At 38.5% G+C, this 12,072-nt stretch overlaps 1 protein-coding gene across 12 annotated transcripts in view; it reads left to right on the top strand.

Moving 5' to 3' along the window:
- The window catches only part of JAKMIP1 (janus kinase and microtubule interacting protein 1), a 228,814-nt gene that overhangs the window by 171,551 nt on the left and 45,191 nt on the right, over positions 1-12,072 (top strand). For 10 of the 12 annotated variants that reach the window (XM_042053531.1, XM_042053533.1, XM_042053530.1 and 7 more), the window contains 2 exons: positions 6,069-6,311; positions 7,421-7,544. In XM_042053531.1, coding sequence (XP_041909465.1) covers positions 6,069-6,311; positions 7,421-7,544 — 367 coding nt within the window. The remainder of the gene's footprint in view (positions 1-6,068; positions 6,312-7,420; positions 7,545-12,072) is intronic. The other 2 variants (XM_042053528.1, XM_042053529.1) reach the window with 1 other exon arrangement.

Raw genomic sequence — 12,072 nt, 5'->3', positions numbered from 1 at the left:
CTCAGAGAAAAAATTTGTTTATAGTTCTATTAAGAACTCTTCATTTTTTCTTTTTCATCTCTACATGGAATTACATATGGAGGGGATAGAGCTGCCCCAGCTGAGTGCTAGGATGCCTCAGCTTCTGTTGGAGACTTATGGGCATCACCAAGTTACTTGTGCTTACAAGCCAAAGCAAACCAGTTCTTTGCTTATTCAGGACACAATGGATGGTTGGTCATTTCCTTTTGTTGCCAGAAGTATTTTCTCCCTAATGTTCATCCCAATTAAAATACTAAACCATGAAGACAGTGTTTTGCAAAACCCACCATCTTTGGAGCTTCTCTTCAGACTTCACTTTCAACATTCAAGGCTCTGTTCTCAGACATGATAAATCCCTGTTGTCCCTATGGCTTTATTTTGCTGACTAACTCAAGACTTCCATCAGTTCAGTTTAGCAGAGCAGCACGTATTTTGAGGCTTGTCATTCTTGATTATTTTCACAGGCCAGCATTAAATTCAAATGTTTGTGAGTGAGAAATAAAATTTGCTTGAATCATGTAGTATCTCATGATTTTGTTTCAGCAGTGCACTCTTCAGTGAAGTCAGATATTTGCTAGAGTAATATGTTCAGAAAAGACTTCTCTTAATAAACCCATTTAAAGAGGACTAGATTTTGAATTAATTTTCCTCACCATAAAACTGTACACCATGAAGCTCTTTATTTGTAATTTAGTTTAATTGATCAATTTAATATAATTTAATTTAATTTAATTTTAGTGGGTTTTTATCCTAATAAACATATATGATTGCACAAAAGGGATTTTATTTCAATTCTTTTTCATCCACCACCTATGTCACTGTGGTGAAAGCAAAAATTCTGTGCAGGATGGTGAAAAAATGCTGCCTCTCAGTTTTGAAAAAAATAGTCTTTTGGGCAGGCATTGGAATGACAACGTATGTCTAATATGGACTTGAAATTTTTGGAGGCATGAAGAAGTTAATTTCTAAGCCTTTGTGATATATTTTCTTTTTAAAAGACTTAAATTGAGAAACCATTGCCCCTTGGAGTGGAGCAATAATAAATTTTGGCAATAGAAACATCTTAAAACCTTGTCTTATTTTGTGTCTGGAAAACAGAAAGCATGTGGCTGAAGAGGACACATTCCTGGGACAAGGGCTGCCTCCAGCGGGTGCACGTGGCACTCGGCACGATGCCATAGCTGGGATTCACACACCCAATGTCAGACACAGAATATGTGTCCATTTTTGGCCTTCTGTCATGTCCCATTTTAATCACCTCCTTTTGAATGCTGATTTTTTTTTTTTTTTAATTGGAAGGACCTTGGCCTCATCTTTGTTTTTTTGCTTTTGTAGAATTAATTCAGGGACATTATTAACAGTTATTGTTTTTCTGCCTTTCCCAGTGAAAAGAACACAGGACAGCATTCATCAACTGATCTTGGACGTTCATGTTCACAAAACACCAAAAAAAAAAGGACTATGACTTGGCTTTGCAACAGCTGCTTTACTTGGGTTGGTAAAACTAGGAAGCAAGTGAAGATGTTCCAGACAACTAATAGAACATGTGAAAGAGGAGGCCTGATTTTTTCCTGAGTTTAAGTGTCTACTCGCAGTTTAAGAAACAGGCTTTACCCAGTCTGGCTGGCTTGAACATGAGGCAGTGTCCATGCTGCTTTTGATGGATCAGAGAACCACACAGAGGAGCAAGTGAGCTTGGCTTGCCTTTCCCATGGACTCAGCCCAGCCTGTAGAGTTGTGCGGTATTTTGGGCCTTTCCTCTCTCTTTTGGGCTAGGTGTGGAGAAACAGGAGTATGTTTAATCCTTTCCCTCAAATGATTGAGCCAACAGCCTCTGTCTGGATGTCTGTAATGGAAAATTCTGCTGTACTCATCCAATTTCTCTTGTGCTGGAAGGCTTTGACTTGATGATATAGTTTTTATATTCTTTCCATAGTGGATCTGAAACCATTGTGGCTGTTTGCCCTCATTTCTTGGGGCTGAAAGGGAATTTGTGCAAGGAATATAGGGATAAATGGTAGTGCTTTTTAATGCTTTTCATGCAGTCATCTTAAACCTTATGGATGGAAAGCTCCAGGCAAAGAATGTGTCCAGTGCAGTGAATTGTTTTACAGAATAGGGATTAAATGTGCAGAACAGCATAGCTTAATTCTTCTTTCTGTCAAGGGATTTCTTCTGAGATTGATTTTGGTAGAACAATGCTTTTTGTTTGTTTATTAGTTTGTATTTCTACTCACCACTTTGTAAGAAATCGCCATTTTCCATATTTGAATCATATTTGTAGGAAATAGGCCTGAAATAAAATTCTCTGATGATTTGTTTAAAATGGTTTGTGCGTGGTTGTTAAGGTCAGAGACTTTTCTGGCACTGAGGGTGAGATACATTTCCTGTATAATGTCTGTACGTCCGACAGTCATCCATGGTAGTTTATCTATTTATTTTCACAGTCAAGACATACTTCCAAGGAATTATCCTGCCCATTTTATGTACCTGCTTTAGGTAAGTGCAGATGACTGAGCACTGACAGGCTGCCCAGAGAGGTTGTGGAGTCTCCCTCACTGGAGATACTCAGGAACCATCTGGACACAAACCTGTGCCATGTGCTCTGGGATGACCCTGCTTGAGCAGATGACCCACTGTGGTCCCTTCCAGCCTGACCCATCCTGTGATTCTGTGATAAGGTGGGAAGAGCCATAGAAGTTGGACTGCAGTGGTTGTCAAGGGGGCCAGGGGGAAATATGCTTTGGTCTGATGAGTCCCACCCTCAGACAGGAGAAAGAATTTAACTTTGGACTTTCAGTCTTTTTGTGACAAGGCTGATCAAGAGCAAGGAATCTTTCAAGACAAAAGGTTTTTTGCAAGAAGAGGCCTTTTTTTTACCTGACATTACAAAAACCATGCCTTGAGTCATTGGAATCATCATCATCCAAGTGGATAAAAGAGTGGAATTAGTTATTTAGTAATTTTTTTAAAGAAGGGTAAAGTCCATTGCTGAGAGGTATGTTATTTTTAACTTTTAGAGAAATTATTAAAAACACTGAAAGGCATGAAATACGGATTTAAAAAAAGTTAGTGGCAGCCTGGCCTTTCCAATGAAATAATTGATAAAGCTGTTCAATAATTATATTATTGTTTGGATAGAGGCATCTCAAGAATTTGTGATGGTTGAGGAGAAGGTTCTTACTCAAGATTAGTGCCATTTGAAAGTAAAATTTGGTTTAGTTGACAAGATTTAGATCAATTTCCTGACTGCATCCATAATACAGATATTTTAGCAGTGGTTTTTGCTGTAGTTCATGGGCAACAGCATGTGTTTGTCTAGAACAGCAAATGCCAATAGAGGAATAGCCATGACTAAAAAAAAGAAAAGCTTTAAAACTAACCAACCTTTATTTTCTGATAAAAAATAGAATTTAAATTAACGTAAAATGTACAACTAAAAATATCCGGATAAATTAAAACATTTTCATCTTCTCTTTGACACCACTGTCTAATTTTTTTGTAGTGTTGGGGGAAGCTGATGTTTTTTGGTTTCAATAGCAATCCTTTCTAGAGCTTGGCATTATGCAAGTTTACCCTCTTCTGAGTTTTGGTCAAATATCACAATATTTTCATTTCTTCCTAGGTAAAGTAATTTGTGGAAAATTGAGAGGAAAGAAAAAATCATAGGAAAATAGGAAAATAGAATAAATATTGTAAAAAAAAAATTAAAAAAACCTTAAAAAGAACAAGTTGTCTGGGCATTGAGACAAAATGCAGAATTTTTGCTTAGCTGCATCCTCAGTGCTATAGAGAATGTGATCTTTAGTGTTAGTCTTATGACACACCAAAGATGAGTCTTTTTGAGAGAATCATACCACCTTTCAAATGTAGTGCAGACTATACTGTGAAATCTTTGTCAGGGTAGTAGCATCTTCATTCACTGGGGTTTGCATTAACCCTGCTTTCTGCTGAGTGTCCCTACTTTGGCTGCAGAAGAATTTGCTAATTCCCAGAGGCAAAAGGGTCTGTGGGGTGAAGAGTTGAAGGAAAGGAATGCCCCTGGAAGGAAGTTATTTTTCTAGAAATGACTTGTGTCAGTGTCACAGCTTTGATTTGGTGGTGTGTTTTTTTCTGGCAGCTTTACCAGCTCTCCTGCCTATGAGGAGGACAGTGATTTGCCTTTGCATGGGTCATTGAGCTCCAGAACTTGTTCTGCTCCTGCTCACTCTCATCTATCACCACAAATGCCTCTAACTGTGCTTCCTGTAGTGAGGAAATTCTCATCAAATAATTTTAGATCCAATATCTTCATGCCTCAAAACATTTCAGGGCTGACCTTTGTGACCCCACCATCGCTTTAAGCCAGCTGGGTTTTTTTGTGAGTGATGGGGAGAGATACTGCACTCATAACCTTGGTAAGAAACCAAGGACTTCTGGAGCTGCCTTGGGCTCCTGTGTTTAGAGGGGAACATCCAAATGTAAGCTTTCACTTTCCAACTGATCTGTGCCTGCAATGCTAGGATATATTTGGGTATTCATGCCACCTTACCTAAATAAATGCAATATCCAGATAATGTCACAGGCCCCCTCTGTAATCAGCATAGAGAAAGTAAATATTTTAGGGAAGAGCAGCAGTCTAAATTCCATGCCCCAAATTGGCCAGTGTGAGTGGTCCTTCCATTCCTGGATGTGCCTGCCTTGTTCCCTGGCCTGTTCAGCCTGGAGTAAAGGATCCAGGTGGCAGCTGCTCCTGGGCAGTGTCCCAGCTGGCCACACATGCTCGTGTTGGGTACTTTAAGGAGACCAATGGCCACAATTCATCAGAACTGGTTCCCTTTGCTGATGGGGAGCCAAGGACAGGAGATGAAATGGCAACAACACTGTGTGTTTGTCTTCATGTCATAATAGAACTATATTTAGATGCAGAAGCTTGTCAATAAATGCTCATCTTTCTGTTGGGTCATTTCAGAGCAGTCTTACACTGCTCTGGAATTTCAGAGTCCTTTGATTTTTCTTTTTTTTAATGGACACATGTGATGTAGCTAAAACTCGATAAAGATGCACAGAGCAAAAACAATATATTATTTTAAGTAAAATGTGTTTTCTTTTAAGTAATTCTTCCTGACCTGGCATATTTATAGTATCTGCATTTCTGGAGCTTTTGCACGAGGACTGATGGCAATGAGATGGTAATGCATAATGATGTATATTATTTTAGAAATAAATAACTGTTCAAAAACCCAAAGGCTGAAATGGCAAGACTTGCAATTGCAAGAAAAAATGCAACAATAATCTGGTAGCTATATTAAATTTGTATTTGAATGATAAAGTGCTACTGCCCTGTAGTAGTCATTTATATTCAGGGAGATCTTCTACTCCTGCTTGCAACTGTTGTGAAAATGTGCATAATTAAACTGCCATTTCTCTCTAAATTTGTCTGCATCTCAGTGAAGATAATCTAAAAGGATAGTTTGCTGTGGTGTTAAAGTTGATTTGGAGTTGAAATAAGATCAACCGAATTAATATTATTTTTGTTTTCAATAGGAGGGTCTGCATGCAGTTAAACTAACACACTTTTGAAGTCTGTTCAGCTTAATTTTCTTGAGCATTCAGAGGTAGACAAACCTGAGTTAGTTGTATAGTGTGGAGTGAGACAATATGTGTGTAAAAGAATCCTGTTAGAAATTTTGAGATTCTTCAAGAGAACTAACATGAGAAAATTTTTAAACTTAGAATTTTTTTTCTAGTTTCAATATAGGTTTTCTTAATATCCCAAGGTGAATTTTCAGCTGCAGTTAAAGCTTAGAGATCTTTTTTGTTTTATTTTGAGGATGAGTTGTTGAATACATGATTCTTTATTTAGACAGGTGCAGGAATGCTTCACATCTGAAATAATTGGTATGTTATCTTTTTCCTTATTTTGCTAAATGCAGTTTATTTACAGTTAATTTCTGTGAATATTTATTTTAATGAACTCATCCAAATGGCTTCCACTAATCCAAAGTGAACAGCATTGGAAAACTTAATCTATCTTGAATTTCTTAAAATGCTATTTTCTCTTGCAGGTGCTGCCTTCCTCCACAGACATTTCACAGGCTAATGGACAGCCAGAGGATCATGTGGCATGTGCCAAAGGGAATGGGATGACTGGGTCCATACCTGAAAACTCTCAGCCAGGGGTGGATGGCCTGCACAGTTCTCACATCACCCCAAATGTGTGTGCTGGTTCTCCTATGCGAGTAACAAGCCCAGAGAGGATCATAGCCTTGCATCGAGAACTAAGAGAAAACCATCACAAAAATTTCCAGGTCAGTAAAAGTTTTCTTACTGTTTTTAGTTTAGTGAAATCTCTTATTCTTGGCAGAAGATACAGATATTTGAATGATTCCCTCCAGAGATGCACAGTTGATTGTTAGTTTAAACAAGCTGACAATAATAAATGTTTAATGTCTTTCATCATGCATTTTCTTCCCCATTGTGTAAGAGTGGCTCGGGGCTTGTAAAAATAATTGAAAGATTTTGTTTTCGTCATGGGGTACTCCATGGTAAGATAATCTTTGAAAATTGTTGGATGTTTTAAAAAAGAAATTGTTATGTTGGTCTTGTCCTACCTTTTTCCCCTCCAACTCTTTTTTCTTTTTTTTTTTTAGTGATCCAATTATTCCTATGCCCTGAAGCTCTTTATAGTAATTTCCATTAACTGCAGGAATCCTGTTAAGAACAGAGCTGATCAATTGCAATTGCATTTGTGACAGTCTGCTGCTAAACTAAACACGCAAGAGATTTCAGCTTCTCTGAGAAAACATAACCTCTCCATACTTGTATGGAATAAAAATTCAAATATGCAATTACTGGAGCCAGTTAGGTAGAGTAGTTAAAAATATTAGTCTACTGAATATCCTTTATAATCTTGGATTAAAATAAATGCAATGAAACAAGCAAAAGCATAGTTTTTGCTTTTGTCATTGATGAAAAGAACATGCAAGATACTGAGATTTCCTTTTAGTTAAGAAATTTGTTATGCAGTGGAATGGTGACTCAGAATTCTGATAACATGTCACGTAGTCCAGGGGATATATGTAACAGTTCAAATAAAGTTTCCTGGTCCTTTTCTCTCTCACACTCACATGTCAAAAGAGCAGTGAAAATATGACCCTAAAAGAAAACTATTATGAAGAGCAGAATGCAAGTAACTCTTTGACTGATCTTCATGAACTCAGAGTTTTGGGTTTTTTTATATAAATCATATGAGCTTTAATTAAACCCCAGTGAAAGCAGGACATGGGCTTGTTGTACAGTTATGTGGGAGGCTACAGCTGAAATCAGCCACAATGCATAGAGCGGCCTGTTTTCATAGAGGATACAGAAACACACAGGGACATCCAAGGTTACAGTTTCTGTTCTCTTTCCTCCTCAGATACCTTCAGTTGTCCCCTCCGGCTCAAAGCTGCGGGCTGGTCCCAACCCGCCCGTGATCCCTGAGGAAGCCCCTTGGCCTGTGCTGTCAGGGATGAAGGATGCTGTGGTGCCCCCGGAGCCTGGTGTGTTCTGGGCCACGAAGGGGAGGGATCGGTTGTCGAAACGTGATGATAAATTTTGGGGTCAAACAGGAGATCAGCATGCAGGTGCTATTCCCCAGGGAATGAAACACAAAAATGCCATTATGAATAAGGCATGGCTCTCTAGAGAAAAAACAGATGGCTCCACCTCAGCTACCACAGCAGAAAGCTATTTGCCAGACATGTTGTCAGCAAGTAATAAAGGTCGATATCCTGTGGGGGGAAATCAGCTGCATGGGAAAGAATAAAACTTGCAGAAATAAAACTAGGTAAACATCTTAGCAATGTGATTTTTCCCATTGATACAAAAATACTAGTAATTTTTTTAAAACAAACATATTTTACTAGTTAGCATGGCCCAGCAACTTGTTTGAGATGACTGGAAAATTTACATGGAAAAGAGCTGTGATACTTTTCATGATCAAAATTTCATAGAACATTTGAGATCACTGAAACACATGGACTTTTCATTAGCCAGGCCACCTCCCTATTTTCTTTTCACCTTTTGTTGATTTGCTTTTTCTTTTAACTGAAACTGTGAAACAATCTATTAAATCACTTTTGCTTTTATGTATAACCTATTTCTTCAGTGTGCACTGGCAAGTTCTCAAAGAACATCTCCCTTGTGTAACTGTTTCCTTTGGGACTTCAGGAAATGTAGTGTCATGGACTTCCTAGGAATTAATTCTACAAAGATTAGAGGGTAATTTTGCTGTGTTTCTTTAGTCTTGGGATACTTCTAAAAAATTAATCCTTTTTTTTCTAATAGGCCCAACTACAGAAGGATATTCAGTGTGTTGCTGTGGGGGCTAGTATCTGTAAAATAGAATCCTTCAATTGGTGCTTTTAAGTAAAAAATTGCAGCTTAGCTTGAGTAGCTTTGCTGGGCATGTCCACAACCACTTTCTGTAGGGGACTGTGTGGGCATCATGGGTACAGTAACATCTGAGTCCAAGGAATGGATGATTTAGACTGCACCCTGTGCTGCCAAATCCCTGCCACAGGGAGAAGTGGATGGAGTGCCAGGCAGTGTGCTGACACTGCCAGGGCAGTGCTTCCTTGTAGTCTGGCTCACAAATAGTTGTGGTCTGGGCTGCAGGAGCCTTGGGTGGGTCCTGGCTATGGAAAGGAGGAGGGAATAGTGTGTCTGTGCAGGTACATGGGGGCACTAATGCTGGTTGGCTTTGGGAAGTTTAACTGAGCATGGTTGTAAATGCCACAAAATACTGATTTATATTGTGATCTCACCAGAGTTAATACTTTTGGAAAACATGCATTATTCATGTATCTTTATCATTATTCTGTATTTTTCATCACTTTTATTAGAAAAGGACATTCACACACATCAATGCATGGCACAGTTCCTGTGCTTTTCCTCTGCCTCCATCGATTACCCCGGTTAGTTCATAGTATGTTACTACTTGTTTGATGCTGCTTTTTGGAAGCCAGAAGTAAAATGACTGGTTTTGATGAAATATTAATGCACACACTCACACTTTATTGTGGAAGCCTGCCTTCAATTGCTCAGTAAGGTAGCAGTGCAGTTGCTTACAGCAGTAACTGAATTGCTCTTCATCCAGGATATCTTTAGAAAACACACACCAGATGCCAAGGGAAACAGTCCCTGGAAGCAATGTTGTTGAGTGCTGCCTAAGCAGGAGGCACCAGTGAGATTCCAAAATGTGGACTTTTGCTTTTATGTGTCTTTCTCTTCTTCCTGGTGCATGGCCAGAACTTCTGAAGACAGACATACTGCTATCCAGCCATCAGCTGCCTTGTCAAGTATTAAGATATTTTGATGTGCAAAACCACTGTAAATATTGAACATGGTAACTTTTATGTTGATAAAAATTAGACATTGTGAGAACTTTTTGGAGCTTTATCTTACTGTCAGTGAAATATAAGGCTTGGAAGTTCAGTCTGAGGTCAGATCATAATGCATGAAGTGTGCTAATATTAAGGGTATTAATAATAATACCCTGTGATAATATGATAATAAATCTTTGTTATCCTAGTGAAGCTATCTACTTTGTGTTTGGGGCTATAGTCACTTTCCATGAAATTAAGCCTTTGTCAGTCCAGTCCCTTTCTATCACAGATAAGTGTGGTTTATTTTAAGCATTCAAGCTTCATATTAAGCTAATTAGGTTATTTGGCCCCATTCTTCCTTTTGCTGAAACTAATGATTTCCTGAGCAAGGGCTGCAGACACAGAGATATAGATGGAAGAGCAGATATTTGCAAGGATATTCCCTGCATTGAAGCATTATAATTCAAAATGGACTCAAGCAATTCATCCAGCAAATGGGTTCTGTCCTGGCACTTCATAGCTTTGCTTCACAAGTCACAGATTTCAGTTAAAATCCTGTAGCTCCTTGCGGTTTTAATTTTTTAAGATATCCATTCTTCCTACTACAAAGCATTGTTTAAAGATGTGCAGATACCACAGTTATCATTTGGGCAGCTGTTTCAGCTGCTCTTTATTTCTCTTAATTAAAATTGTGATCGTTTGGACACTACAGTGGAGGAATGGCAATAAATTAGCAGCAATCAGTTTGGGGAGTTGCATGCAGCAGTACTGGAAAAGGTGAGTCAGCTAAAGCTTTTTTCTTTTAAACCTCTGTCTTACTCCATTTTTCCCACTACTGAATGGACAAATGAGAAGTGATAGTCAGATCATACCAAATAATTATGCACTAATTAATCTACAGGAAGATGAGATGATACATTGCACCATCAAACAAGGCCCTTCAAATTCTTTAAACATGGTCATTTATTGCAACCTGACCCAAAATGTAGTGTTGGACCAGATGGTTCCTATACTGGTGTCCTGCTGAGCTGAGGTCTTTTAGGAGTCTGAGCTTGCTCAGTGAGTCATACAGGATAAATAATTTTGGTCCTTATTCTGTAAATTATTTTTTAGGGGTTTTTTAAATTGAGGGTGATCAGTAGCAATGTGCTTGCAGAGCACATCTTAATTGGCTTGTGTTGAATCACCTTTGGTCTGCTGTTTGCCATCCATGGACCTGCAGGAGTCGAATGGCATTATCTGTACTTGACTGGGTGATGAGGATACTTGGAAGGAAGCTGGATGACAGCATGCTGCCTACTGACACATGCTCACTGAGCCTGCTCCCCATTCAGACTCTTCCACTTCCAAAGAAATTGTTTGAAACAGCACAGGAAACTATTTTCTAGGCTCAATAGTTAATATCTAACAAGTGTTTATTAACATATTCAGCCAATATTTGCCCAGTTCTTTTTTCTAGACTTGAGCTACCTAATACTAAAATCAAAATATCTGTTTTCAGCAGCAAAGTTGTATCTTCTGTCTCTAGTTTTAACAGAAGTATTACTTAGAAACAGAATTACATGGAAGCAGTAATCTGAAATAGTGCATAATGCTTTCTAAAGGCTCTGTGAAAGATAAAAAGGAAACTCACAGTGTACCTGAGACTACAAGTGCATTGTAAAGTAGTCTGTACCCACTATAGGGGAGGAATTGGAATCTGAGAACCAAAAACCACTGGAAAGAATAGCCTTTCTCCTCTAACAGGTGGAAAAAATTGCATCACTTTCTTCCAACACTGAATGAGCATTTTCCTGAAATTAAAGAAAACTTATCATTCTCCTGCAGTTGTGCATTACCCGTTTTGCTCTTTACTGGTAGGAAGGGTCATAAACAGGGAATGTAATGCCAGTTTTTGTGTTCAAATGCAAAGAAACAGAACACCTAGAATGACAGATCATGCATATTTTAAAAGAGTTCTCTTTAGTCAGTGCAATTCCTGCGTTAGAGTACTTCTAATTCTCTTATTTTTCAGGAAAATAGCATTCATAATATTTAAAAAAATAGTAAGTTGGCTGGTATTTTGTCTACACTCAGCTGTGCATGGAGTCTCACTTAACTAGAAAGAATTCATCATGCAAGTTAAAAAGGTAAAGTTGCTCATTACATCTTAGGAATGTCTGCAGCAGAAATGGTTTGATCAGAATCAGTGGAAGGAACATGGTCTGCATCCCTCTTTGAGAACTGATATGCTGGAGAAGGCTGGGAAGGCACAGGAAAGTAGGGAAGAGGACAAAACTCAAGCTGCCAGTGTTGACTCTAGGTTCTCCTGTATATTGGACATTTTTAGAAAATGCAGGAGGGTTGCTCCTGAAGCCTGCCACTCCCCATGTTTTGCTTGCCTTGTGCTACAAAAAGCTTTCATGCCCATAGGAAATTAGGGGATCAGGTCTTTTGGTCAGTCTATGGTCACTCAGCTTCATACTCAGGACTGGTATTTGTGGGAGTCAGAACAAAAACAAGTTGCCCATGATTAAATCTTCTCTAGTCCCTAAGAATCCCTGTTTATATTTTTTTTGAGTAGCAATTCCGATTTGTAAAAGCACTATCTAATACCTTCTTAGTAACAGCCTTTTCATTGAGGCCATAACCTGATGGATATTAAAGCCCCTAATTAAAACCAGATAATGCATGAAAGATTTCTACAGTACAAACCTTTCTC

The sequence above is a fragment of the Corvus kubaryi genome, unplaced genomic scaffold (genome assembly GCF_017639235.1).
Source record: "Corvus kubaryi isolate FWS band 111438036 unplaced genomic scaffold, C.kubaryi_AGA036_p1.0 split1-131, whole genome shotgun sequence".
Taxonomy (NCBI): Eukaryota; Metazoa; Chordata; class Aves; order Passeriformes; family Corvidae; genus Corvus; species Corvus kubaryi.
The sequence above is the reverse complement of the archived record's forward strand: the minus strand, read 5'-3'. Positions and strand labels throughout refer to the sequence as shown.